Source organism: Equus quagga, chromosome 13, assembly GCF_021613505.1.
Source record: "Equus quagga isolate Etosha38 chromosome 13, UCLA_HA_Equagga_1.0, whole genome shotgun sequence".
Taxonomy (NCBI): Eukaryota; Metazoa; Chordata; class Mammalia; order Perissodactyla; family Equidae; genus Equus; species Equus quagga.
Genome location: NC_060279.1, coordinates 94,308,663 through 94,336,625, shown reverse-complemented (window position 1 = coordinate 94,336,625; position 27,963 = coordinate 94,308,663). Strand labels below are relative to the sequence as shown.

At 45.4% G+C, this 27,963-nt stretch overlaps 3 protein-coding genes across 3 annotated transcripts in view; all 3 read right to left on the bottom strand.

Moving 5' to 3' along the window:
- The window catches only part of LOC124251347 (carcinoembryonic antigen-related cell adhesion molecule 1-like), a 1,036,279-nt gene that overhangs the window by 962,560 nt on the left and 45,756 nt on the right, over window positions 1-27,963 (bottom strand). The window lies entirely within an intron of this gene.
- LOC124250368 (hormone-sensitive lipase-like) lies at window positions 1,201-6,294 on the bottom strand. The gene is given in 5 exon segments (XM_046682171.1): window positions 1,201-3,080; window positions 3,581-3,722; window positions 3,725-3,816; window positions 4,664-4,981; window positions 5,670-6,294. Coding segments are annotated over 5 exon segments (1,362 nt in total). The 3' UTR covers window positions 1,201-2,895.
- Window positions 9,104-19,697, bottom strand: LOC124251370 (C-X-C motif chemokine 17). Its single transcript, XM_046684126.1, has 4 exons — window positions 19,471-19,697; window positions 12,994-13,074; window positions 12,237-12,338; window positions 9,104-9,521 (listed from the first exon to the last, which is right to left on the bottom strand). Exons 1-4 carry the CDS (start codon window positions 19,547-19,549, stop codon window positions 9,424-9,426), a joined length of 360 nt encoding a protein of 119 aa, XP_046540082.1. The 5' UTR covers window positions 19,550-19,697; the 3' UTR covers window positions 9,104-9,423.

The following is a 27,963-nucleotide window of genomic DNA, read 5'->3' as shown; positions in this document are numbered from 1 at the left end:
CCAAGCACATTCATCTACAATCTCACCGACACTGACCGCTGCCGACTCACTCTGAGACCTTAAAGACTGAGAAGTGGAAAGAGAGTTGAAGTAGGAGATGCAAAATGTAAGTCAGACAAAGGTGCTCTTTTGCCTAGCTCTCTTCATGGCTCCCGCTGCTCTGTGACTGAGACCAGAGCTCACTCATGATACAGAGGACAGGAATTTGGGGGGTCAGTGTCTGGCCTTGTCATAGGTGAACAGGGGCCAACACGAGTCTTATCTAAGTCATATGGGAAAGGGAGCTTCCTGGCAGTAAGCTGTTTCTGGAACATAGAAGGGTGGGTGAGTTCCTAACCATCGCTGTTTTCCAGGAGCACAGGGCACAGGTAGAGTTCCACACTGTCATTCCTGTACTTGTCTGTCACAGCTCTTAGCCTACTTTGCTACTAAATATTTGTGTGGTTATTGACTGTTTTCTGCCTCCCTCAGTAAACTGTAAGTGCCTAGAAGGGGAGCGAGGTTTCGGCTAAGCATCCCATGCTTGACCTCTAGTGCTGAATCAGGTAATAAATCCTCATAAGTGCCCGTGGAATGCATGAATATGCACTTCCCAACAGCCTCAGCCAGTCCAGGTCAAAAGGCATCGCTGTTTCACTGATCACATAGGCCAGCTCTGTCCGCTCAAAATATAAAGGAAGTTGTATGTGCAATTTTAAGTTTCCTAGTAGCTATGTTATGGGTTGAATTGTGTCCCTCCCTCCCCAAATTCCTATATTGTAGCCCTAACCCCAGTACCTCAGAAAGTGATATTATTTGGAAATAGAGTCATTGCAGATGTAATTGGTTAAGATGATGTCACTAGGAGGCCCTAACCAGTATGACTGCTGTCCTTATATAAAGGGGAAATTGGGACAGAGACAGAGACCCAGGGAGAATGCCATGTGAAGATTGGAGTCACGAGGCCGGAAACCAGGGAACACCACAGAAGCCAGGAGAGAGGCCTGGGACAGATGTTTCCTCACAACCAACCCTGTCGACACCTTGATCTCAGACGCCCAGCCTCCAGGTCTGTAAGACAATAAATTCCTGTTTGTTCTAACCTACCCAGTTTGTAGGACTTTGTAATGGCAGCTGTAGCAAACTAATAGACTACACTTAAAAAGCAAAAATAAACAAATGAATTTTATTTTATTTAATCCAAAATATTATAGTTTCAATATGTAATGAATATAAAATTATTAGTGAGATATTTACACTCTTTTTCTCATTCCTAGTCTTCGGAACCTGGTATGTGTTTTACACTTCAGCACATGTCAACTTGGACTCACCCCATTTCAAGTGCTCAGTAGCCACATGTGGGGAGTGGCTTCTGCCTTGGACAGTGATGAACTGAAGGGTCACCTGCCAGAACTCTCAGTTGATGTTCTCACCTAGGCATGCATCTTGGGAGGATTCTCTCCCCATCATGCAAAGCTGTTCTTGGTCCGGTTTGGATATAAATTAATTTTATCAGACCCCTGCTGCTTACCACTAGGGCCAGGACCCTACCTTTTTCAGTTTTTTCACTTGTCTTTATAAATCCATGAAGGCAAAATGCAAGATGATATGAGAGAAGAACTGCAGAAGTGCACCATGACCTAGTGGGTCTGTCAGGGGTGCCGGCATCTTCCAAGAGCACCTACTGTGTGCCAGTATTATGCTGGGTGATTGACGCAAAGAGGTGCATGCAGTCCTTACAACATCCTTATTGCACCCATTTCACAGAGGAGCAAAGCAAGGCTCACAGATACCGATATTTGCTTACATCACCCAGCAACCAGTGAGTACCTGGTACCATAAGGAGCTAGACTGACATGTGGCCCTCTAGGGGACCACTTGTCACCTTATCCTCCAAGGGAAACCCCAGTGCTCAATGGTCCATGTGCCTAAAATTCAAATCCCTTTTAATTGTTTTTGTCTGTATTTATTTGCATCCATATCCTAAAATGAAAAACTTAATTTAAATAATTTTCTGAATCATAGGAACTACATCCAGTTTTGAACATATAATTCTTATTACTCAGAAAATAGTGTTGATTTGCTAGAGATAGAAAATGAGTTGAACTTACTCGAAGTGTGACTTGAGCAAATTGCATGAATGCTGCAAGGCTCACGCCATTTATATAATAATAATTACCCACATAAGACTGTTGTGAAAGCTAAAATATGATGATATATTTAAAACAAGTACTACCTAACTGTAAGAATTAAACTACAGCTGTTGCTTTAAAAAAAAAAAAAAAAGAAAGAAAATAAATTGAGTTTGTTGTGCCGCAAAATTCTTAAAATGTTAAAAGAAAGTGGGAAAAAAATGGATCCCTGGAGGGGTGTGATTTTCAGCTGCCTGAGGGTCCTGCCACCCATCCAAGGCTGGGAATCTCCTCCACTTCCCAAGGGCTGTCCAGGCTGCTGATCTCCCCACCCCAGGCTCCTAGGTCATCCCCTGGAGGGGGGTATTACCCACATAGGCCTCTGTTAAAAGTCTGGAAAGAGTATAGGAAGGCTGGACTCCCACCTGAGGGCCCAAGGGATTCAGGTGGCATTCTTGGGATTGAGAATCAAAACACGTGGCAGGACTTTTTAGTCATTTCCCAGGGTACCTTTCTGGGAGAGGCTGTTTGGAAAGCTAAATCCTATAGTTCCTGGGACTCTGAGATGACCTGGGGGGCCAGAAGTCCTGGGGTTTCCAGATGTGGACAGTGGTGGCAAATCAAGGCTTTGTGGTAGGGACCAGGGATGGATAGGGGGCAGAGCTTGGTAGGTGATCTCTGCTTCCCTGTGTGTCCAGGCCATGGCCCCTTAACTCCCCCAGGACTTTTGGTGTGCCAGGCTGTCCCTCCTGGCTACGCTGGATGGGTTCATCAGGGAAGGGCTTCACTCACTTGCCATGGGCACCGAATTCATGTGAGACCTGTGCCTGCTCAGCTCCAGGAAGGAGTTGAGCCATGAGGAGGCATTCAGGCGCAGGTCTCGCAAGAGCAGAGCTGTATCCCGCCGCACCAGCCCCATCATGCCCAGCGCCTTCTGGTCCGAGTCGGAGTAGTCCTCTGTCTCCCCACCTGTGCAGTTATGTGGGGCTGAGCTTGTCTCTTTTCTTTCTGGACCCCTTCTCAAAGCCCAGAACTCAGGCATCTGTGCTCACATGGACCCAAGAATATCTTTTTTATTTTTTTTGAGGAAGATTAGCCCTGAGCTAACTGCTGCCAAGCCTCCTCTTTTCGCTGAGGAAGACTGGCCCTGAGCTAACATCCATGCCCATCTTCCTCTACTTTATATGTGGGACGCCTACCACAGCATGGCGTGTCAAGCAGTGCCATGTCTGCACCCAGGATCCGAACCGGCGAACCCAGGCCGCAGAAGCGGAACGTGCAAACTTAACCACTGCGCCACCAGGCCAGCCCCAAGACCCAAGAATATCTGATTGCTTCAGTAGGATCTCAGATTCCTCTCCTCAGCCCCTCCTCCCTCAGACCCAGGAGACTGGGCTGTAGCCCCTGTCCCTGCAGGATCCAGGCATCCAAGCACCACCAGGCCCCCAGCTCTGTGGGTGTGGCCTTACCAGCATAGGCACTGACACACTTGGAGAGCACGCTGAGGGGCAGCAGGGGGTCCATGAGGCTCAGGAGGCGGGAAGGAGAGGTGGTAGACTGCAGCATTGTGGCCGGGTAGGCTGCCATGATGCCATCTGGTAATCTGGTATCCCCACTCCATAGGCTGCTGCCCAAAGGGACACGGTGAAGCAGAGGTTCCCGCCTGCACTGTCCCCAGTGAGGCATATCCATTCACCTGTGGAGCCTGGTTTGAAGGAGGGGCTTGGTCACGCCTGGCAGGGAGGAACTTGAGCCCTGGGCCAGGAGCCCTGGGCTCTCAGAGCTGGGGAGTGGGGGCCCAAAGCCCAAGGTCTAGCCAACTGCAATTTCAGAGACTGGTAAACTGAGGGAAAGATTTGGACCCATCTGGAGGACAGTGGTCAGAGGGTCAGGCTGACTTAGGATACAGAGGGGCCCAGAGATCAGGAAGCTCTGGGGAAGCTTGGGAAGCTAGAGATCAGAAGCAAGGAGGGTGGGTGGTGGGAAAGGAGAGATCAAGGGCTCATTTCAGGAGGGAGGGGCATCCGAGGCCAGGAGATGGAAGGCCAGGGGTCAGGCTGACAGCACAGAAGGGCCACAGGCCCTGTGCCCTGAGGTGTAGCCCCACCCTGCTCTGTGCCTCTCAAGATGTCTGAAGTCAGAGGTCAGAGGAGCTAGAAGAACGGGCTGGAGCTGGGCCAGTGCAGACAGCAGGGATGGAGAAACAGGAGGAGGACAGACAAGGTCAGAGGAGATGGAGAGGTGGAGGGGATGCAGCATCAGGGCTGGAGTGGGGGAGCAGGAGGCAGAAGGAGGAAGTGGTTGAGATGGAAGGTCGGGTGAGCAGAGGGGCAGTGGGAGAAAGCGCTGAGGCAGAGACGGAGGAGTGAGGTAAGGGGTGGGAGGCGAAAAGATGGCCGAGGTCTGGGTGGTAGGAGATGGGAGGGGAGGCGAGGGCACGAGAATAAAGCTTGAACCACTAGATGGCACACTCTCCCTGCAGTACGAGGTGGGGGCTGAAGCAGGCTGGATTAGGAAGGGGGAACGGGTGGCAGTGAGGGGCTGGGATTCACCGAGGAGGGCGCAGTGCTTGATGGCCCAGCAGTAGGCGTAGAAGCACTCCTCCAGCGCGCGGAGGAAGGGGACCCCGGGGGCCAGGGAGTAGTCGATGGAGAGGATGGGGGCGCCCAGCTCCTGGGCCCAGCTCTTGAGGTAGGGCTGGTGGGATCTGGAAGTCTGGGCCACGAAGCCGCTGCCGTGGACGTGCACCTCCACGGACTGCGGGCAGGGTGCCTGCTGGGGACGTGGCCGTAGCGCCAGGCTCCGCGGACCCTCGGACTTCACCAGGCTGCTGAGCTCCTCACTGTCTTCACAGGAGACTGCCCGTGCCCCTCAGTTCCCTACCTGCTCCCGGCTGAGGCGGGCTCCGTTTCCCTGGCGGACTCCATCACCTCTCCGCGGCCCCCATGCGGGGCCAATTCCAGCCTCCAGGCCCCGCCCCGAGGGCCAATCCCTGCTACACTCCACCGCCGGGCGCCCATATCACCCAATCCTGGGCTCGCTCCTCTCTGGGTCCCGTCCCCTGAGCAATCTGGGCCTCACTCCACCGCCGGGCCCCGCCCCCAACCGCTAGGTCCTACGGCCTGGCCACGCCCCCTCAAGCGTATTAAAGGGCCCCAGACCAAAAAAAAATGCAGCCCTGGAGGCGGCGAAAAGCGTCCTCCGAGCAGGACTAGTGGAGAGTCCCGTGGGGGTCATTCCAGCAGGGAAGCCTAGATGTTCTCACGTGCTGACGCTCAGCATCGCATTCCACTCACCTTCCCACGAAGGGATCCTACAACGCGACCCAGCCCGCCCGCTGGTTTGGCAGAGTGGGGCGCCGCGGAGCCTCCGCTTGGGGGTGGGGGGAGGGCTAGGTCCTGCGGCGATTGAAAGCCGGGGCGGGGCCCCAGCGCTGGAGGCGTGGCTTGCCTGCCAGCCTTTGGAGAAGGAAGCCCTGCCTCTACTCCCCCTCCCTCCCCGCGATAATAGTAAGGGAGGGGAAGGAGAATACTCTGCGCCTGCGCACTAGCCCCAAGCCACGCGCGGCCTGCAGGGAGGAGCGGCGGTAGAGGGAGGGGCGCGTGCCTGTGAAAAGGCGGGAAACAGGTGACGCTCGAGGCTCGCGCATGCGCACACAGTCAACTGCGTCTCGGGCGCCTGAGGGGAAGCGGCCTGGTCTGTGGCGGCGCTGTGGAGAGGGCGTCCCTCGAGCCTGGGTTCTGGAGGCCTGAAGAAACAGCTCTTCATCGTCACCGCCGGAAAAAGCCAAACTGGGACCCTCTTTCCCTCCTGACCCTCCTCCCCGCCCTCGCAAAGCTGGCGAGCAGCCCTGAGAGACTCCCGTTCCGACTTCTCCGCCCTGGGAGACGCAGCCCTTCCGGGAGGACAGCCCTCGGCGAGAGCAGCATGGCGGCCTGCGGACTCGCCGGACTGGGCTGCCCTGTTTGCCCTCAGGCCGCTTCAACGAGGGACCCCTCTGTCCACGGATGGAACGTGCGCGCCTGCCTTCTGCATGGCGGGCTTCTGAGCCCAGGGAAGGAGGGTCGGGGCCTGAGCAGGAGCCGAGCCTGCACCGCCGGGCCCCTGCCCGCTTCGGAGGAGGGGAGGGAGAGCTGGCGGCCGCCGAGTCCTGGCCCGTCCCCCCCTCCGCTGCCCCCTCCATCCAGCCCCGACCTTGCCCGGACTTTGGCGGACCCCACAGCCCCTCTCGCAGGCTCCCTTCCTGAGAACAGCCCCAAGGCCATGAGGCCTGGCTGGCCTGCGACTCCCCTGGGGGGCAGCCTGGCCGGGGAGCGGTGTCTTCCTGGGAGCTCAGGATCCTAAGTCAGGACGGAACCCCCGAGGGTAAGGGTCCGCGTCAGCCTGTGTCGCCAGTGCCTGTGGCGGTGTCTGCACAGGGCTGTGCTGGGTGGTTTGGGGACGGGTGGGTGAATACTGGCAGGAGGGCAGCTTCCCTGGTTTCCTGGCCCCCCAGCCCGGAGCCCTTGCCCACTTCTGTGTGATTGCCCCCCAGTCCTCTGTGGGGGGCAGCCTGGTGCAGGGGAAGAAGTCCCACCCTGGCTTGGGTCCTGGCTGGGCCGCTTCCTCACTGCGCGGCCTCAGGCACAGCCTTCTCTTCTCTAGGCGTCAGCTTCCTCATCCGTCACTGGGGCTGGGGCTCTTTGTCTGGCAGGACTGGGGAGGGATCACCCGGGCTAACTGACATACCGGTGGTCCTTAGTACCCCTGACTGAATGAATGACTGTCCTGGGAGGCTCCCTGTCCCCCAGGCTCACACTCACCCGTGTGTCGGTAGTGTCTGTGCTTCTGGCTGGGGCTGTTCCTCCCAGGTGCTGATGTCCCACCATATCCTGACATCACTCCATAACCAGACTTCCCCTTGAAGACGAGCTTCATTTCCTGGGCCACTGTACTGTCCCACCCCTCGTGGCTAGCAAATCGGTCCCTAACAGAGACTCCTAATCTGATTCTGAATCCGGATCTGCGACGCACTCAAAGCATGTCTTCCTCTCTGAGCCTGGTTGCTGTGAGGACAGTTCCTTCAGTTCTGACAGAAATCCCCACTCCATGAAAGATCCCTGCTGGGATTTGGCTCTCTGGGCTGGAGCTGTTGGCTGGGCAGTAGGGTCTGACTGTCCTGGTGTCTCTTTGGACATGGATCCAATCTGGGCAGGTGGCCCATTTTGGGGTCCATGTCTAGGCTGGTCTGAAGGTGTTGATCCAGCTTCTTGCTGAGCTAGAGGTGGCTCTCCTGGGCCAGATCCTGTCTGGGCTGCACATCCCTGTCTCAAGTGTGGTTCCTGTTGACTTCTAGATTCTATTCCTGGCCCAGGTCTCCGCTGCAAGGCAGCTTCCTGTTGAGTGAAGGGCACCCTTGGGTGGGAGGTGATTGCTGTGGTGCAGGCTCCTGTGCGGCAAGAAATTCCTGCAGCAAAGCATTTTTTTTTTGTTGGGTTTTGGCTCCTGCTGGGATTCAGCTTCATGTTCAACAAGGGGCTCCTGCTGAGTGAGGGGTCTTTGCTGTGAGGCAGGCTCCTGTTGGGTGTTGGGTTCCTGCTGAGTCTTAGATGCTGTCAGGGCTGTGGGTGCCTTTTCTGGCCCAGGTTCTGGCTGGGTGATTGGTGTCTGGTGTGGCTCAGGTTCCTGGTCAGGCCTAGATTTGGACTTAGAACCTGGCTCCACCGTGTTATTTCCCTCACAGGAGATGTTGATCTCCCAGGATTCATCCTTCTACCCCTCCTCCCCGGCGCCTCCCTACTCACAGATCCCTCATTGGTTCCTCATGATGGCATCTCCCTTTGGGTTCCACTCCTTCATCCTGACATCCCTGGTCTTCCTTTTTAAGGCAGTTGGTAAGTGGGCCGACCACTCCTGGCCCCCACTCCTGTGCCAAGTGATGCACTTGTGTGCCTCCTGCTGTGGGAGGAGGGATTAGGAACAGGAGGCTGTGTGCACAGCACTCCCCTACCAGAGGGGAGGGGCTTGTCCTCTTGTGTCTTAAATAGGGCCCTGCCCCACTCACCACTCAGGTAAAAGGCTTTTTCTCCTAAGGGAAGCATGCCAGCTTAGTCCTGTTTCATCTGGGATGACAGAATTCAGATTCTGGATGAGTGTTCCTTTTTTTTCCTCCCCTTCTGATGTTGAAGAAAGGGTCCTAGGGGGAGGCAGTCTCTATACTGTTGTAGCAGTCTTTTCTTCTTTATTCGTTCTTTCAAATGCTGGCCAGTTTAATTTCCATATATTACTATTTTTTTTTTTGTTGAGGAAGATTGGCCCTAAGCTAACATCTGTGCCAGTCTTCCTCTATTTTGTATGTGGGACGCCTGGCACAGCATGGCTTGATGAGTGGTGTGTAGGTTCGCACCCGGGACCCGAAACTGTGAACCTCAGGCCATGGAAGGGGAGTGCATGAACCCAACCACTACACCACTGGGCCGGCCCCTAATAATCATTCACTACCATGTTGAAAAATAATGATGTCCCCCCACTTTTACAGCTTGAAGCTTTTTTCAGTGGCATTTGAGATCTTCCACACCATCTCTCTAGCCTTGAAGTATGGTTCTGCAAATATATCTTCTGTGCTACATTGGGAACTCACAGAGTACAGTGACCATTGATGATGATGATGAGGAGGAGGATGATAATAATCATAAATACCAAAGGCATTCTACATGCTAGGAAACTGTGTCAAGTTGTTGTTTTTCTTAAACCTATATTATCTTTAATAAGACCACGTCTGATTCGTTGCTCTACCTGCTTTCTTTGCCCCAGCTAGCTCTTATCCTGGAAAGATTTATTGAATGAGTGAAAGAATAAATAGTTGGGCAGTAGAGGGAGAGGGAGTGAGGGTGGTGGTGGGGAGAAGTGTGTGTAGAATCTGGGGAGGGTTTGGAGTGGACAGGGTAAAGTGGATCATTGGGATCATCTGTATTGAATTGCCAGACCCCATTTGACAGAAAAGATTTTGACTATTTACATTTGAAAATTTTTATTGACTTCTGTTTGCTACTTGCCTGGTTGTATTTTAGGTCAGTTGGGACTAGTTAGGAAACTAGGGTTTCCTGGTTTCTTTCAGGTAGTTAAGCTTAAGCCTGGGTAAGGGGAGGGCACAGGAAAGACTGAGGAGAGAAGGAGGCACTAGAGGCAGCAATAACCTTGAGAAAATGCTTTTTGAGGCCACTAGAGTGGAGACAGGGAGGGCGAGCTTGAGGTGGGAGAAGAGCATCCTCTAGGTGCGCTCACTGCCTCTTGACTGAGAATGTTTCATTGGGAGAATGGGCTCTCAGAGCTCCTACAAAGGCAGAGCAAGGCTTGCTAGCTGACATCGTTTGAGAAATTGCTGGCAGGCTCTGGAGCGCTTGTTTGGCTTCCTGTGGTGCCTTCGGTGCCCTAGTGAAAATAAAGGGGAGAGACTAGTGTTGAAAGTATTTAAAAATTTTAATTTTTATGAGAACTTTTAAAATTATAAAAGTAAGACTTGTCCAGTGGAAAAAATTAAAATTAAAAAAATCCGGTAAGAAGTAAAAGGACATTTGCCCTCCCCACCCTTCACTCCCCATTCCCCAGAGCTAACCCCTGTTAATAGTTTGCTGCTACATAGTCTTCCGTAGCTTTTTGTATATAAACATAGTAGTTTACTTTAAAAAACAAAAATGAGATTATACTATACCTATTGCTTTGCTCTGCTCTTTAACAAATCTTTTATTATTGCAAAATATTATACATCTGTAGAGGTCCATAAAAACTCATATGTGCAGTTTAATAAATAGTTATAAAGCAGATATTCATGAAACTACTACTGAGGCCTAGAAATAGGCTATTGCCAGCAACCCCCCTCCTTTTCTGATCATTATCCTCCCTCTCCCCCTCACAGAGGTAATCCTGACTCTTATGGTAAGCATTTACTTTTTTTGTTATTTTACCACTTATTTATGTTTTACTAAATGTTAGTTTAATTTTGCCTGTTTTCGAACTTTATGAAATCATACTATAGCTATTTTCTCATGTCTTTTTTTTTTGAAGATTGGCACCTGAGCTAACATCTTTTACCAATCTTTTTTTTTTCTTCTTCTTCTTCTTCTCCCAAAACCCCCCAGTACATAATTGTATATTCTAGTTGTAGGTCTTTCTGGTTGTGCCACGTGGGACACTGCCTCAGCATGGCCTGATGAGCGGTGCCATGTCTGCACCCAGGATCTGAACCAGTGAAACCCTGGGCCGCTGAAGTGGAGCACGCGAACTTAACCACTTGGCCACAGGGCCAGCCCCTCATGTCTTGTTTTTTTTTAACTCATCATTATGTTTGTAAGATTCATTTACATTATTATGTGTTTGTTAATTCTCCCTGATTTATAATATTCAAATGCACCACCATTTATTTATTCATTCCTCACTTTTCAGTTTGGGGTAGTTATGAGCAATGCTGCTATGAAATTTTTGTACGTGTCTCCTGGTGTATATAAGCCTGCATTACTTTTGAGTATATATCTAAGAGTGGAATTGCTTGGTCACAGAGCTTAAACTTTAGTAGATAACTGCCAGCACTTTTTCAAAGTAATTCACCAATTTACACTCCCATTAGGAGGTTATGAGACTTTCTCTGTCCTATTCTTTGTCAACACTTGATATTGTCAGACTTTAAAATTTTTGCCAATCTGATGATGTGTAGTGATATCTGTTTGGTTTTAATTCGCATTTTCCCACTTATAGTAAGGTTGAGTGCCATTTCATATGTTGATTAGCTACTTGGATTTCCTTGTCTCCAAAGTGCCTATTGAAGTCTTTTGCCTATTGTCTGTTGTGTTGCCTGCCTTCCTTTCATTGATCTCTAGGAATTCTTTCTGTATTCTCAATATTAATCCTTTGTCAGTTATATATGTTGCAGATATCATCTCCTACTTTTAGATTGTCATTTATTCTTTTGATGACCAAAATTTCTTAATTTAGATGGAGTCAGATTTATTAATAGTTTCTTTTATGGCTTTTACTTTTTGTATCTTATCTAAGAAATCCTTTCATACCCCAAGGTCATGAATATATTCTATATTCCCTTATAAATTTATCTTTCAAATTTAGATCTTTAATCTCTCTGAAATTTATTTTTGTGAAGAGTGTGAAGTAGGGGTCTCTGCATCTTTTTTTTTTTTTTAAAGATTTTATTTTTTTTCCTTTTTCTCCCCAAAGCCCCCTGGTACATAGTTGTATATTCTTTGTTGTGGGTCCTTCTAGTTGTGGCATGTGGGATGCTGCCTCAGCGTGGTTTGATGCGCAGTGTCATGTCCGCGCCCAGGATTCGAACCAACGAAACACTGGGCCGCCTGCAGCGGAGCGCGCGAACTTAACCGCTCGGCCACGGGGCCAGCCCCTCTCTGCATCTTTTTATCACGTAATATATTGTGGGTATCTTTCTGATCAACACATAATGATTTACCTCATTGTTTTTGACAGCTATACAATTGCCCAATTTGCTTTTGGTGAAAAGTCTTTTATTTCTATTTATTTGTCAATACAAATACTTCTATAATTAATATTCTTGTACATATATCTGTGAGTATCCATGCTAGTATTTTATACCAGAGATTTCTTCAAGTGAGATTACTGGGTTGAAAGGTGCACACATTTAAATTTTTGATAGGTACTACCAAATTGTATTTTACTTCCATTAACAGTGATAAGGATCCTGATTTATCCCATTCTTGATAATATCTATAAATCAGTTTAATATTTGCCAGTTTACTTTCTATATGACATTTGAAAACTGCTGGACTAGGGAGGAATGAAATTCTGTTTGACGCTGACACTGGTGTCATCTTCAGAGATAAATGACCAGGTCCCCAACAGCCCCATCTCCCTCCACTTTGATAAGCAATGCTGTTCTAAAATCTAAGCATTTGCTTAACCCTTTCTAGTATTAGGAGAATTGTGTCCTGCTTTTCTTCCTTTTCCTATTTCCCCACAAATTGACATTGAGTAGAAGGGGCTGAGATGTGTGCTTATCCTGGTCTTCATTTCACCTCTCTTGTCTATTCTCAACCCCTGTTTCATCCCTGTGCTTCACTCCACACAGGGACTCTGTTTTAGGAAGGTCATTCTTTTGAAACTTACTGGTTTTCTTCACATTGCCCTTGAAATGATCACAGGGACACTGCTTCTGTGGCAGCCCAGGCACCATCATGAGTTTTCTTTTAGGGGCTCTCAGGAGCCAATCTGAAATAATGAGATTATTGCTTAGATGGGAGTGTTAGTATATTTTCGAGTAGAGAGTAGGGCAGGGCTTCACTTGCCATCTTCCTTGCCTTCTTGTTCCTGTTTCCTACTGCAGTGGGGTGGGGAAAAGAGTCAACACAGAGCAGTGGAGGTATCCAGTTATGGGAGTCCCAGGACTTCTGAGTTGTTTTGCCTGAGCTGTATTGGCAAGAATTTGGTGGCAGGTTTGGAGGGGGCATCAGGATATGATTAGGGAGACCAGAAGATGAGGAATAAGATCTAGGTGTCTGCCTTTAGTGGCTGCTTACCTCGGGCAAGCATTTTGCCTCTCTGATTTCAGTCTCACCTGTGAGTAAAATAAGGTTGAGGATAAGATCCAGGAAGCTTTTGGAAGGCAGTCCTGAGTTCTTGGAGGAAAGGGTCTGGGGGAGGGGGCAGCCAGAGATGCAGCCAGGTCTCCCTTGACCTTGGAGGAGTCCAGCTCTTGCCTGAGACTCAGGAAGGAAGCAAGCATTGGTGTTGCATGTGGTGGGCTGGTGGAGGGGCGAATGAGTGAGATCAGCTCAGATAACATCTCACCTGGTCTCAGAGGGAGTCAGGGGAGAGAGTTGGGATCATGATAGTGCATTGCTGTTGTTGATGCTGAGTTACTGACCTTTGCACTCACATTCTTGGCCACCTGCCTGGAGCCATCTCCCAGAAGCCTGGTGTCGGTCCCTGTGGCCTTTGGCGACCCCTGTGGGAAGGAAACAGATCACTTCCAGGCACTGGAAAGGGAAAGGGCCAACAGAAATGGTCCCCCAGCTTTGGGCTACCCAGGTCAATGCAGTTCCATTTCTCTTCCTTTTTTGCTCAGGGATCTGGGGTACTTAAAGAGAGGAGTATTTTAAATGGATAAGGAATTGAGGTTTAAATCCGGCCTAGAGAAAAGCTTAGCTGGAGGTAGGTGGAGAAAGAATGGCTTAGGGATGGAAAAGAGGACAAAAGGTGGGGATCAGTCAAGACTTTACACCGCCCTCCCTTCCCCAACACACACATTAAAATCCTCATGATTTAAGGAATGAGAGCAGGGAGCAGATTATCCCATAAACCAGTCAGGGTCTTCACCTGACCTCCAAGTTTGCTTTGTTTGAATCCATAATCTCAGTTCAAGTATAAGAGGATGGTATTTAGCTTTGTTCCTCTGGGACAAATCCATTCCTCTTTTGGCCTCTATTCAAGTCTGTCATATCACCTAATGCTGTCTTATTCCCATTTTAGGATACCTAAAATATTTTATGACAATCAAGGATGGTGGTATATAGACTTGAGATTCTGGAGGTAAAATGGGGCCCAGATGATGCTTCCTCTGTATAGTAGTTTCTGATATTCCCTGTCAGCCTTCACGTGGTTCCTCATTGTATTTGAATGCAGCTCTGTTATTGCACAGTTAGAGTTTGTTGCTTGAAATCTGTTGTGGACTGAATTGCGTCCCCCCAAAATTCATGTTGAAGCCCAGTACCTCAGAATGACAGTATTTGGAGACAGGAGCTTTAAAGAGATGATTGAGTTAAAATGAGGCTGTTATTGTGGGCCCTGGTCCAGTCTGACCAGAGTCCTTATAAGAAGAAGAGATTTGGACACACAAAGAGACACCAGGGACACCAGGGACATACGTGGACAGAGGAAAGACCATGTGAGGGTATAGCAAGAAGGTGGCCATCTGCAAGCCAAGGAGAGAGGCCTCAGAAGAAATCAAATTTACCAACACCTTTATTTTGGACATCTGGCCTCCAGAACTGTGAGAAAATAAATTTCTGTTGTTTAAGCCACCTAGCCTTTGGTATTTTGTTATGGCAGCCTTGGCAAATGAAAAATCTTTCTCTCTCTTTAGACTCTGAATCAGTGGCTCAGTAGTCATTCAGCTCCATGGTTCCCGACCCATGGTAGGCACTTGGTAAATGTTTGTTCAATAAGTGTGTGGACAAGTTGTCTAGAGAGGGCCCTCAGAGATCATCTGGTTCAATTCAGGTCTCCTATTTCCCAGACTCGTGCCCTTTCTACCACACAGATGGAGGGTGTTGCATCATTTCCCTGAGAGCTGGTTTCCAAATGTTCTCATGTGCTGTTTTGAGTGCTGTTAAAGTAATTTAAGCAGACATCCGTAGCCCCTGCCATCCCAACTGTTCTAATAGTTCACTCTCACCTGACCTCTACTCCTAGTTCCAGAGGAAAGCCACAGAATGTTAGAGCCAGAAGGAATCTTGGATATTGTTTAGTTGAATCCCTTCATTGAGAAGTTTTTTTCATTTTAAATGTAATATAATTATATTAGGGAAAATTTGGAAAGTACAAATAAAGAAATCTTTACTCTTACTAACTGTTGGTATTTTGGCATGTTTCTTGCACATTACTTTCTGTATATAGTGATAACCATAGCATGTGACCAATTTTCTTTTTGTTCATTTTATAAACTTGTTGCTATGTCGTCTTCATTACAGACATTTTTAATGACTGCAAAACACTCCCATCAAGTATTTGTGCTCCATATTATTTAACTTTTCTCCCATTGCTGAACATTTAGATTGTTTTACTTTTGCATATTGATAAATTTCTTTGTGCTTGTAACTGTTTTCCAAATGTTGGATTAATTGTCTTGGGCAAGATTTCCCAAAGTGGAATTAGTGGGTCAAAAGTTAACAGCTTTGTGTTTCTTGATATCATTACCAAATTGCTTTTCAAAGGGTTTTACTAGTTAACTAAATCAGTATCTCTTTTTTTACGGATGGGGAAACTGATGCCCAGAAAGAGCAAATGAACTGCTCTAGTTCACAAGGGTAGTGGTGACACATCTGGAGCTAAAACCCAGGTCTTAGATTCTTAGTCTGTTTTTCTTTCTGCAGTTCTGATAACTGACAATGAAGCTTCAGGTTACTATAGTCTAATGTCTCCCAACCCTCAGACATTTATGGACACCTTTATGACTTTTGCTATAGCTTGTACCACCTTTACTATTATTTAGTTCATACTTTTTCTTTAATAAATTTAATTTACAAAACAGCCTCATCATATGCAATATTATCTGCGAGATTCAGATTTGATATATGCTTAGTTTTTTTCTAACATGCATTCAAATAAACATATAAGTATTAAAGTAAAAGCTAATTTATGTTCTACCTAAAATCAAACTTGGAAAATACTGATAGAGTGGAAGAAGCATGGATGTTGTATGTAGACAGACTTGGGCTCAACTACTTGTTCTGTCACTTAACTCTGTAGTCTTGGACAAGTCACTTAACTTCTTTGATCTTTGATTCTCTGATTTGTAAAATGAGGATAATAGTATCCACCTTGCAGAGTTAGGAATTAATGAGCTACTGTGGGTGCCCGGTGCTTAATGCCCAAGTAGGTGTTCAGTACCTGATGGTTACTGTGGTTATTTTTGTGGACTTCTAGTTTTTTCCCAAAGAGACTGTCTATGCTGAAATGTTAGGCTTGTTGCTTTCTACTGACTTGTATGTGTAAAGAAGTTACTTCCACTTGTTGGGACTTGCAGTAGATCCAATCACTACTTTGACTTCCCAGTTCCACTACATATTAGCTTTGTGATTTTGGACAAGTTGCTTAACTTTTCTGTGCCTCATTTACCTAATTTGTAAAATGGGTCTAATAATGGCACATTGGTGTGTGTATGAACACATCTGTTTCCTAGCTCTGTCCACTAGAGAGCTTAGATGCAATGCCAGCCAGAGCAATGGGCAATACCTAGTGCTATGGTTTGTGAATACCATCCTCCCATGAAAGGAATCAGCGTTCCTTGGAGAATGGCTGATTCTAGGGCTGAGGCAGGAAATTTTATACAAGATGAGCCTGAAACATCTTGTGGTGTCAGAAAGTCAGGAACTGCTAAACAAATGATATGCAAGAAGACACAGAAGCCAACGTGAAGGAACTCTCGATGGCCAATTTTGGGGCAACATGAGCAACACAATAAATAATGATAGCAATGGATTATAATCCACAAATATTCATGAGTCTTTACTTATGTAAATAAATAATTGAATAGATAAGTAAGTAGGAGACAAGGAACAACTCTTTCTTAGAATAGAATCCCAACTAATGAATGCAGAAGGAATGATGGAAATAGAAAATCATCATTTGGCTAATACCATAGTAATACTTGTTGTAGGCAAGACTCTCCAATGAATTTAAAAAGTAATGGGCAAAAGTATGATGAGAAGAAACAGGCTATTTGCATAGTCTCAGAGTATCGCTCTACAAGATACTTATTAATTACAATGGGAAAAATAGTAATTTTACAGTAGAGAAACCTGGCAGACAGCACTTAACCAAGTGTTCAAAGTTAACATCACTGGTAATGAGAGTTATTGATATCATGGGTTTTCTGATGGCATGCTCCAAGAAGGCACACATCACTTCTGTGGTATTTTTGCCAAAAATGCATAATCTGAACTTAGTCATGAGGAAACATCAGACAAAACCAAATTGAGGGACATTCTACAAAATAACTGACTAGTACTCTTCAAAAGTGTCAAGGTGATGAAAGACAAGAAGGCTGAGAAACTACCCTAGATTGGAGGAGACCAAGGAGACATGATAACTTTATTCAGTGTAGGATCCTGGATTGGATTCTGGACCAGAGAAAGGACATTAATGGGATGATCAGCAATATGTGAATATTTGTGCATTAGTTAATAGTATTGTATCAATCCTAATTTCCTGGTTTTGATAATCGTATTCTGATTATGTAAGATGTTATTTGAAAAAACTGAATGAAGGATATGTTGGAACTCTGATTATATTACAACATTTTTTAAGTCTGTAAAATGAAAAGCTAAAAATAGAAGAATACATTAGATTTCTGTGAGGACAGAATGAGGTAATATGCATGAAGTGCTTAGAACAATACCTGCCACATAGGATAGCTTAACACGTCAGCTATTATTATAAGTAATCTTATAATTAATAAGTAATATTATAAGGAGTAATCTATTATTATAAGTAATTTGTTTCCTAATGTTCTCGTATATTCTCATCTATTTTTTCCCCTCTCTCCGGTGAAAAGCATATTGAGCATGTATGTAGTTATTTTAAGAGATAAAATTAGATCCGATTTTATTTTGGGGGTAGGTAGGGGGTGTCATTTCCTCTAGCCAGACTTCCTCAGGTGTTGCAGGAATTGAGCCAGCACCTCCCATCCCATGTGGTTTGTAATCGCACCACTCGGTGGCGCAGCACACTTTCCCTAGTCCATTGCCCTTGCGCTCTAGGAGCTACTTAGAAATTCTACTTAGTCCATTTATTGAAGCCTTACTAGGTGCACATCATAGATCATTTAATCTTCACACAATTGTATGTGCTAAGTGGTATTTTATTCATTTTAAGACGATGAAACTGAGGATCCAAAAAGTTAAACAACTTTCCCAGGGTTGTAAAGTAAGAGGCAGAGCCAGGATCTGGATCTCAGTTCCCCTGACTTCGAGGCTGAGTCTAAAGGTCTAGGTAAGTCTAAGTGTTTAGCCAGGTTTGAGAACTGTTGATATGGAGCAGTGGTTGTCAACTGGGGAGTGGTTCCCTCTCCAGGGGACATTTGACAACGTCTGGAGGTATTTTTGGTTCTCTTAACTGGGGGTAGGGGTGTGGAGAGGCTGCTACTGGCATCCAGTGGGTAGAGGTCACATGGTTGCAGCTAAACATCTTACCATGCACAGAACAGCACCCTACAACAAAGAATTATCCAGCCCCAAGTAAAGCTGCTGTGAAAGCCAGGTGTAGTGTTTTCCAAGGGCAACATTTTGAACTTAGTAACATGAGGATTTGTTCTTTCACTTAGCAAATATTTACTGAGTGCTGTGCTGGATAATGTGAGGGATATGGAAACAATACACCAGATTGTGCCACCAAGGAGATTACAGTGTAGAAGGGCAGGGGGTGGAGTTAGGAGAGGCACGGCAACACCTTCAGTCTAAGGCAGAATATGATAAGTGCAGAGAAAGAGTCAAGCTAGGGCTAAGCTTGTTCACTAGAAGGAAAGCTCACATATGGTCATGGGAGGAATCAAGGGAGGCTGTGGGGAGGAGGTGGTCTTTGAGCTGGGTGTATGAACAAAGTAGAGGTGGTGGGAAAGCACAAGACCTGTTCAGAGAATAGCCAACAGTCTGGTTTAGGTGGAATGTAGAGAGCACTGATTAGTGAGTGGAGGGGGTGGACTGGAAAGACAGATTGTGGTTAGAACTTTGAATCCAGGCTGAGGACTCTAGCCTTGGTGTCTGTCATAGTAATAGAACAGCCTTCCCTTCCAGAAGGGTGGTCTAGGTCCTAGGGCTGTGGGGCCCAGCAGCTTCCAGAGAGCTCTCTCTACAAGGAAGGGGAAGTTTGAAATTGGGGTGGAGTATGGTGAACTTCTGATTTTAAGCACCAGGTTGATGGTGAGTATGTGACAAAGCTGTTTCACCTCATAGTAGCCCTTGGGCAGATGGTTCTGTCAAGTAGAACCATACATGGGGATGAGCTCTTCTGCATGGTGATTCTGCTAAGGGCTGGGCCACTTGAGCTGTAGTGAAACTGGAGGCCATTCAACACCCCTAACCCAAGATCTGTTTCCCAAAATGTGAGCTATTACAACTGAGCTTGGTATGGCTAAAGCTTCAAATATGGATACTATCTGGTGATAGAATTTTTCTAGTTTGTTACTTCATCATTAAATAGTGTTAAAAGTTGTTGGTGGCATGTCTGGTGCACTATAAGTAATATAAGCAAGGACTTATCTTCTACAATGGGACAATTGCCTTCAACACCTTTACACCACCACCACCATGAAGGTTGGCCTGGGGGATATTCATTACTTTTCTGGAAGAGAGACTAGGGGGAAGGTAAGGGAGCAAATATTTGTTGGGCTAGTATTTTATTTTTGCCAGCTACAGTTTCAAACATTTTCATATACACCATCTCATTTAACTCTCACAACACTTTGGTGTTAGTACAGTTTTTTCCTTTTTGTAAATGAGGAAACGAACCCTGATAGGCTAACTTGTCCTGAATCCCTGTAGCTAAAAGGGGTTACATTTCAATCCATGTTTTTTCCATGTTTTCTCCCCCTTGCTCCCTTTTGTAGAAAATTTATCTCACTTACCTGGATTTGGGCTGCTAGAGACCACAGACATCAGCATTAGGGGCAGCAACAGAAGGAGGGAAGAGACTAGAACTTTCATGGTGACTGTTGGTGCTGCTCTAAGTCGCTTGAAGAGGGTGTGGAAGGTTCCCGGGTTGAGGCTGCCCACTTCTTGGGATGGCTCAGACCTGAATACTTGGCTTGGCAGTCTGCACTTTAATCCCAGGCCAGTGTTCCCATTAGAGGGGAGAGAAGAGAAGTGACGCTGGCCTTATTAGATAACAGGTTGGACCATGTGCTTTACAGGAATCTGGAAGGTGAAACTGACCAAACAACAGAGGTGAAGCACTCTTAAGAACATAAGAAGGTGACTGATAACCTGGCAGCAATACTTGTTTCCTCCCCTCCTTCTTCCCGCCTCCCTAACCCCCAATGTATTGTGGTTTCTTCCCCAAATCTTTTTGCTCGTTTGAATTTCCTTATGCCTTTCAGTGACACCTTCTAGCTTAATATCTGGCCAGAAAGTGAGTATAAGCATTGGCAGAAGAGAGGATGACATGGTCTGTTTTTGCTCTGTCCTCCCCACTCCCATCCTTGGCAGGGTATTGGCAATAGTAGTGTTGTTGTTTGGGAAGTGGCCCTGTCCTCATTGTAGACAATTTCCTCCAATTCTGTGGCCACATGAGGTGGGAATCAGAGAGGATCAAGGAGGAGAGGCTGTTCTCTCTTGCCCAAAACACTGCCCCTGGAGCAGTGGGTCGCACAAGGCCTCCTTGTTCATCAGGAAGGTGGCTGTGGCTTAGTTGCTCCAGCCTATAGGACAGGGAACTGGGTTGGTGGAAGATCTCCAGCGCTTCAGGTCCAACAAGTAGGAGCCACATGAGGGAAGGAGCCTTTTGTGGTGTTTGCCCAGCCTGCTGGGCTCTTGGCTCCAGACCCTGTTTGGAAACAGCCCAAGGTAAAAGAAGGAGGTAATACGACTTGGAGTGCCCATTAAGGTCACAGAACATCAGCACTTCCTAAACCTGACTCCTAGTCCAGAGACTTTAGGAAACAAGCTCAAAGGAAGAGGAGAGGTGGGCTTGAGTGCTGGGTGATATTTGTGGGGACCGAGGGCATGGGTAACAAGGAGGTCCTCCCCAGCAGCCTGCAGGCAGGAGTGAGAACAGGTGGTGTGACTTTGTTTCACCTAAGAGAGGGGAAGAGGCAAGGCATGAATCATGCCCTTTTTGATTTTTGTTTGATCCTTCTTACCCTCTCAGTTTTCACGTTATCCCTGCCTGTTGTCAGGTTGGGAGGTGATTGTAGACTTTGCTACCACAAAGTTTGTAAAGCGTGCAGGGGGCCAGGCACTGTGTTCAACAGTGGAGATTGTCCTCGAGTTGAAGGCTTGGGCTTGGTCTGAGCTTGATCTGATACCAATCAATAATGTGGCTTCTTTCTGGAAAATCCTAACAATGTACTCTGTCCTTAGGAGGCTCAAGAGTAACAGGGGAGATGACATACTTTTCATAAAATCTTGAGATATAAGTGGAACCAAATTTCAGAAGTGACAGGAGTTCACCATGGAGTCAGAGTAGCTCAAGGGTCTCTGGGTCAGTGCAACTTGGGCTGGGACTTGCTGGTGGGGTAGGTTTGGGTTGGTGGAGGGCAGATGAGAGGGCCATGCAGAGAAGGAGCATGGAGCTAGTTGGGGGGATCTTTGATGGCAGGGGCTGGCTTTTGTTCTTTTTGTGTTCCTGAACTTACATAGGGCCTGGCACTTGGGGAGTACTCTAAATGTTTGTTGAATGGAATGATGTTTTTGTAACACTTTAACTAGGCCTGATGTGTTAGAAAGCATGAGGAAGTGCATTCCTTTAACAGAAAGAAGATTTTACTGGTAAATGATCACGCATACACATGGAACCTGATGGAGGTGCTTTACTTGTCCCATTTGAGTTGCCATCAGTCCCCTCCGGGGCTGCTCAGGACCAGGGAGCTCCTCCTCAGACTTTCTCCAGGTGCTGCAGTCTGTTTACTCCTCTGCTCTCCCCAGGTCCCTGCTCCCAGTCTGTTTACTTTGTCTGGTTTTCCCCTCCATGGGCTTGGGGTGGGGTGTCGGGTTCTGTGTATCATGGGTGGGGACTTTGGGTCTCTCAGGTCCATTGATATAATACAGCTCCAAGACAAACAGACTTTTCTCTTGTTAATATTGACAAATACTTAGAGCCCATTTCCAGAACATTATTTGTGCCAGCACAGTCTCTCTGAATTACAAGGACTCTCCATCCAGGAAGGAGGTAAGGGGAAAGAGGGGAGAAAATATTATTCGGCCAGTTATTTTATTTCCCCACTCTACAGTGTACTTAGCAGACATTCAGAAATATTTGTTGATCGATTCCATGATTTATATTGCTCTAATAATCATTTATTCATACATGCATTCAGTGAACATTTGGGCATCTAAGGTGTGCCTGGTATTTGCCAAGTGGTGGCTCCTGAGAGGAGCAAGGGGTGATGCTGCTTCTGAGGAGCTCTCACTATACACATAGACCCATGGAAATCTAGTCCAACTGCTCATTTTACAGAAGTGGAGATGAAAGTGTAGGAAGTTACATGATTTGTTCAACATCACACAGTCAGTTAGCCTCAAAGCCACAGGACTAAAAGTCAAGTTTCCTGACTTGCTAGAATTTCTGTTAGTGTGCAGCTGCCTGGCTGTTGCATGTGCACATGTGGTGAGCGCTAATAGAGAGAGGACATGCAGAATGAAATGGGAGCCTCCAACACCTTGGATTAGCCAGAAGGAAATGTCCAATCCAACCATGATTGCAAAAGGACCATCTGGACATTTGCATTCTCTCTCTCTTTTTTTTCACTTTAAGCTTGACATGAGGAAAATTGTGTACAGAAAACCAAAAGTGGAAGATTTTCACAGGGTTGGTGAGATGGGCCAAAATAGTCTGTATTTACTTCTATCATGTTGTTCCTCACTGAATTGTAATGGGGTGGCTTTGCATTGAATTCCCCCACAACCTAGAGCTCAGTGAGGGCGGGGACCAGGTGTTCCTAAACCTCTCTATCTGGATGTGGGCAAGTCTGAGAGGGGAGGTTAGGATTAGGAAAAGGGCACAGATGAAGTGAAAATGAAAACGTTCTGTGTTTTGTTTTTGTTTTTTCCTGTGAAGTGACAGAGTTAAGGTGAGTCTGAACAATTTGGAGAAGTGTCTCGAACTTTAATCTGCTTACGGATCACCTGAGGATCTTGTTTAAATACAGATCTGATTCCTCTGGTGGGGCCTGAGATTCTGCATTTCTCATAAGCTTTTGGACGATTCCTTGCTGCTGATTGGTGGACCACACTTTGAGTAGCAAAGGTTTAGAGGTCATTTAGAGATTCTTGCTTCACTTGATTTATGGATGAAGAGAAAATGAAGTCCAGAGAGAGAATGTGACTTGCCTGACATAGCCATGACTTTATCATGTAACTTTTTACGTTTAAACTCTACCTTCTGACTCTTAGTCCAGTTCTTGCTCCACTATATTATGTGGCCCCCTTTACTGTTGTTAGTGGCATCTCTGTAGCTTAGGAACCCAGAACTCCCATTTTCCCCCATCCCCTTTGGTCTTTGTTCAAAGGTGTCACTTTTTGTTTACTCCCTTATTCAAAACCTCCAGTGGCTCTTCTGTAACCACAAGATCAAGTTCAAATATCTCTGTCTGTTTTTCATGGCTGTACAACACAAGGTCCCACGTTAGCAAGCTTACCCAACTGCCCTGTGTCTTAACCCTGTCTTCTGCTGTGGCATCCCTACCCCTTCCTGTTGCCTAAACATGCTGTGTTCAGTCCTCTCTCAGTGGTACTGGTACTGGTGTGGGCTTTGAGGTTAGACATAGTTACTTTCTAATCTCAGATCTGCCACTGACCTAGGCAAGTTACTTCACCTTTCGAAGGACCCTTCTCTGAAATAACCCCATACGGTAGTTGAGAGGAATAAACAAAATAACATATGCAAACCCACTCTCATCCCTGAAATCCCCTTCAAAACTAGCATCTACAGTGGTGCGTGACACTTGGTTCCCTGTGCTTGTGTTTCTCCTTGTCTCTGTTTCCCTAAGATTCAACCATTCAAAGGCCTAACCTGCATCCTGCCTATTTCCCGAAACCTTTCCCAGCCATTCCTGACCCAGTTGATCCCACCCTTCTGTAAATTATTTCACCCATGTGTTAGCATTTAATTATGTGCCATCCCTCTCAGTGAGACCCCATAGAGAGGCTTGAGGGATAATTGGCTGTGTAATAATTGAGGGATAATTGAGTTACTTCTTTGTAAGTACTCCGTGGGTGTTTGAGCTGCCTTCTCTTTTGTCAGATATTGACTAGCAGCAGCTCCTCCTGCACCAGCAGCACCAGATCCTGGTAGTTTGTGGATACTTTAGGGCAAGTTCTCATCAGGGTCTTTCCTGCCTCTGGTTTTTGGTTAAATTGGTGTTTCTCTTTGCATGTTATCAGTTGGCTCCTCAAAGGGAGGGGCTGATGAAATCTCTGTGGTAACCCCAAGATAATAACACTAAGGAAGTCTTGCCCAGTATCATTGCTTCAACAGCCTGGTAACAGGAGATGTGTATACCTTCCTATTTCATGAAGTTTTCAACAGGGTCCTTACTCTTTTACTTCAGGAAGGGATTAATGACAAAAGACCAAGTGGGGAGGGCAAGGTTGTTTAAGGCAGTTCATGCATCTCTGACCTAGATTCTGTGAATTAGTCATTCAACTATACTCAAAAGTGTTTATGTTTGCCTGTGTGGTGGCATTTTTATATCACGTGGTCCATAATTCCCTGCCTCAGTGGCAATTAGGAGCTCATGTCAGGCTTATGACAAGAAAATTATATAGTGTGTGCTTTCACTGCGGCAAAAGTTTCTCTGAGGTCTGAAGAGAAAATAGACCAGGAAGGCTGGACACTTCACTGAGAGTCCTGCCTTCTCTTCTTATTGGACAGCGGTCAACTCACCCATCACTTTCTCAATCAGGGGATTTTTGGCCTTTCCTTTCCCCTACCATGAGTCCATGCTAAAGTCTGGATATATTTATCTATTCCTGGAACTGACTATTCTTTTAAAAAGAGAGGCCCAAGGAATGACATCCTCACTGATTTCCAGGACTCTAATCTTCGTTATTTAAGCTAGTGGTTTCCAACCCGGGTTGCTGGTTAGAATCACCTTCAGCGTATTTAAAACCTACCAATGCCTGTGCCTTATTTGCAGAGAGTTTGATTTGATTGGGCTATGGTGTGGCCAAGGCATTGGTAGTTTAAAAAAGATTCCATGTAAAATAGTCATTTTACAGTGGAGAAACCTTAGCCAAGTGTTCAAAGTGAACATCACCAGTAAGGAGAGATATCGATATCATGGGCCTGATATGATGGACTGAGAAGGCACAGCATCCCTTCTGTGATATTCTTGCCAAAAGTGTATAACTTAAGTATAATCACGAGGAAATATTAGATAAGCCCAAACTGAGGGTCATTCTACAAAATAACTGGCCACTAATCTTAAAAAATATTAAGGTCACGTAGGTAAAATAAATTCTGAGGGACTGGCTCTGATTAAAGTGACTGAGGAGACAAAACAACTAAATGTGTTGTGTAATCCTAGATTGGGTCCTAGTTTAGACAAAGGACATTAGTGGGAAGGTTGATGGAATTTGAATAAAATCTGTATATTAGTTCATTGCATTCTATCAATGATAATTTATTGATTTTGATAATTGTGCTGAGGTTATACATGGCATTAATATTTGGGGAAGTTGAGTGAAAGGTATATGGGAACTTTGACGATTTTTCAAACATTTTTGAATGTCTGAAATTGTGTTAAAGTGTAAAATTAAAAAAAAAAAAAGCAATGAAAGAAGCTTCCAGCTAATTAATGAGTTGCCAGAGTTGAGAACCACTTCCCTAAGTCATCTTGCCTAATACTGTCAGACTAATCTTCTGGAAAATGCTATTTCATCCCGTTCCTGACCTTCTCAAAGCGTTCCAGTGACTGCTATCATCTGCAGGATGAAGTTCCATTTCCTTAGGCTGCCATTCAAAGACCCTGTAGCGTGGCCCCAGTCTGCTCCCTTGATCTGTGTAGTAAGACCTGAACCTGCATTTTACTTTCTCATGTCTGAATTCATTCCAATTCTTTTCCTTCTTTCTATAATACCTTTGCCGTCTTGCTCAGCCTCCTGAATTATTCTTCTTTCTAAGGTCCATTTTAGATCCTGTCTCTTCATTGAAGCCTTTTATGAGCATTTCTGTTAGAAGCAATCATCTTTCTGTTCTTTAAATTCTGGTAGATAGGATGGTGTGGAATGAAAACATGATCTTTAGATTCAGAAATACATCAGTCTGAATCCTGGTTCCCTCTTTTCCCAGTTCTTGGATAAGGGACAAGTTATTTGACTTTTTGGAGTTTTGGTTTCTCATTTGCAAAATAGGGATGATAGTACCTACTTAAAAGGGTCACTGTGAGCATTAGATGAGGTGCAAACATTAAAAGTCCCCAGCACACAGTAGGTTCTATCCTCCTGTTTGTAGCTCTCTGGTCCCCAGAGGGATTCTGGGTGGTGCAAAGACTCTTGTTAAAATTTCCTGCAGAGCCTTTAAAAGATATTTGTGTCTGATCAAGATGACACTCATTTTAAAAATTTTATTCTTTTTATTGAGGTGACATTGGTTTATAACATTATATAAATTTCAAGTGTATATCATTATATTTTGATTTCTGTATAGATTACATCATGTTCACCACCCAAAGACTAATTATAATCCATCACCATACACATGTGCCTAATCACCCCTTTTGCCTTCCTCCCTCCCGCCTCTGCCCCTCTGGAAACCACCAATCTAGTCTCTGTCTCTATGTGATTGTTCGTTGTTTTTGTCTTTTACTTATGAGTGAGATCGTATGGTATTAGACTTTCTGCCTCTGACTTATCTCACTTAGCATAATACCCTCAAGGTCCATCCATGTTGTCACAAATGGCTGGATTTCACTGTTTCTTATGGCTGAGTAGTATTCCATTGTGTATACATACCACATCTTCTTTATCCATTCGTCCCTTGATGGGCACCTAGGGTGCCTCCAAGTCTTGGCTATTGTGAATAATACTGTGATGAACGTAGGGGTGCATGTATCTTTACGCATTCGTGTTTTCATGTTTTTTGGATAAATACCCAGCAGTGGAATAGCTAGATCATATGGTAGTTCTATTCTTAATTTATTTTTGAATCTCCATACTGTTTTCTGTAGTGGCTGCACCAGTTTACACTCCCACTGGCAGTGTTATGAGAGTTCCCTTCTCTCCACATCCTCTACAACACTTGTTGTTTTCTGTCTTGTTAATTCTAGCCATTCTGATGTGAGTGAGGTGATATCTCATTGTAGTTTTGATTTACGTTTCCCTGATAGTTAATGATGTTGAACATCCTTTCATGTGCCTATTGGCCATCTGTATCTCTTCTTTGGAGAAATGTCTGTTCAAATCTTTTGCCCGTTTTTTAATTGGGTTGTTAGTTTTTTTGTTGTTGAGATGTCTGAGTTCTTTACATATTTTGGATATTAACCCCTTGTCAGATATATGGTTTGCAAATATCTTCTCCCAGTTGTTAAGTTTTCTTTTCATTTTGTTGATGGTTTCCTTTGCTGTGCAGAAGTTTTAGGTTTGATGTAATCCCATTTGTTATTTTTTCTATTGTTTTCCTTGCCCAATCAGACATAATACTTGAAAATGTGCTAAGACCCAGGAGTGTACTGCCTATATTTTTTTCTAGAAGTTTCATGGTTTCAGGTCTTACATTCAAGTCTTTAATCCATTTGGGGTTAATTTTTGTGCATGATGTAAGATAATGGTCTACTTTCATTCCTTTGCATGTGGCTGTCCAGTTTTCCCAACACCATTTCTTGAAGAGACTTTCTTTTCTCCATTGTAGGTTCTTGGCTCCCTTATCGAAAATTAGCTGTCCATATATGTGTGGGTTTATTTCTGGGCTCTTGATTCTGTTCCATTGGTCTGTGTGTCTGTTTTTGTGCCAGTACCATGCTGTTTTGATTATTAAAGCTTTGTAGTATATTTTGAAATGAGGGAGTCTGATCCCTTCAGCTTTGTTCTTTTGTCTCAGGGTTCCTTTGGCTATTTGGGGTCTTTTGTTTTCCATATAAATTTTAGGGTTCTTTGTTCTATTTCTGTGAGAAATGTTGTTAGAACTTTGATAGGGATTGCACTGGATCTATAGATTGCTTTAGGAAGTATAGACATTTTAACTATGTTAATTCTTCTAATCCAAGAGCACAGAATATCTTTCCATTTCTTTATGTGTTCTTCAGTTTATTTCAACAATGTTTTATAGTTTGCAGTGTACAGATCTTTCATCTCTTTGATTAAGTTTATTCTTGGGTATTTTATTCTATTTGTTGCAAATGTAAATGGGATTGTATTCTTAATTTCTCTTTCGGCTACTTCGTTGTTTTTGTATAGAAATGCAA

Coding starts and splice junctions, on each gene's coding strand:
- LOC124251370 (XM_046684126.1), bottom strand. CDS start 19,549: ATGAAAGTTCTAGTCTCTTCCCTCCTTCTGTTGCTGCCCCTAATGCTG. Junction 13,075..19,470: donor CTCTAGCAGCCCAAATCCAG/GTAAGTGAGATA, acceptor TCCTTCCCACAG/GGGTCGCCAAAGGCCACAGG. Junction 9,522..12,236: donor GGGCAATGTGAAGAAAACCA/GTAAGTTTCAAA, acceptor TATTTTCACTAG/GGCACCGAAGGCACCACAGG.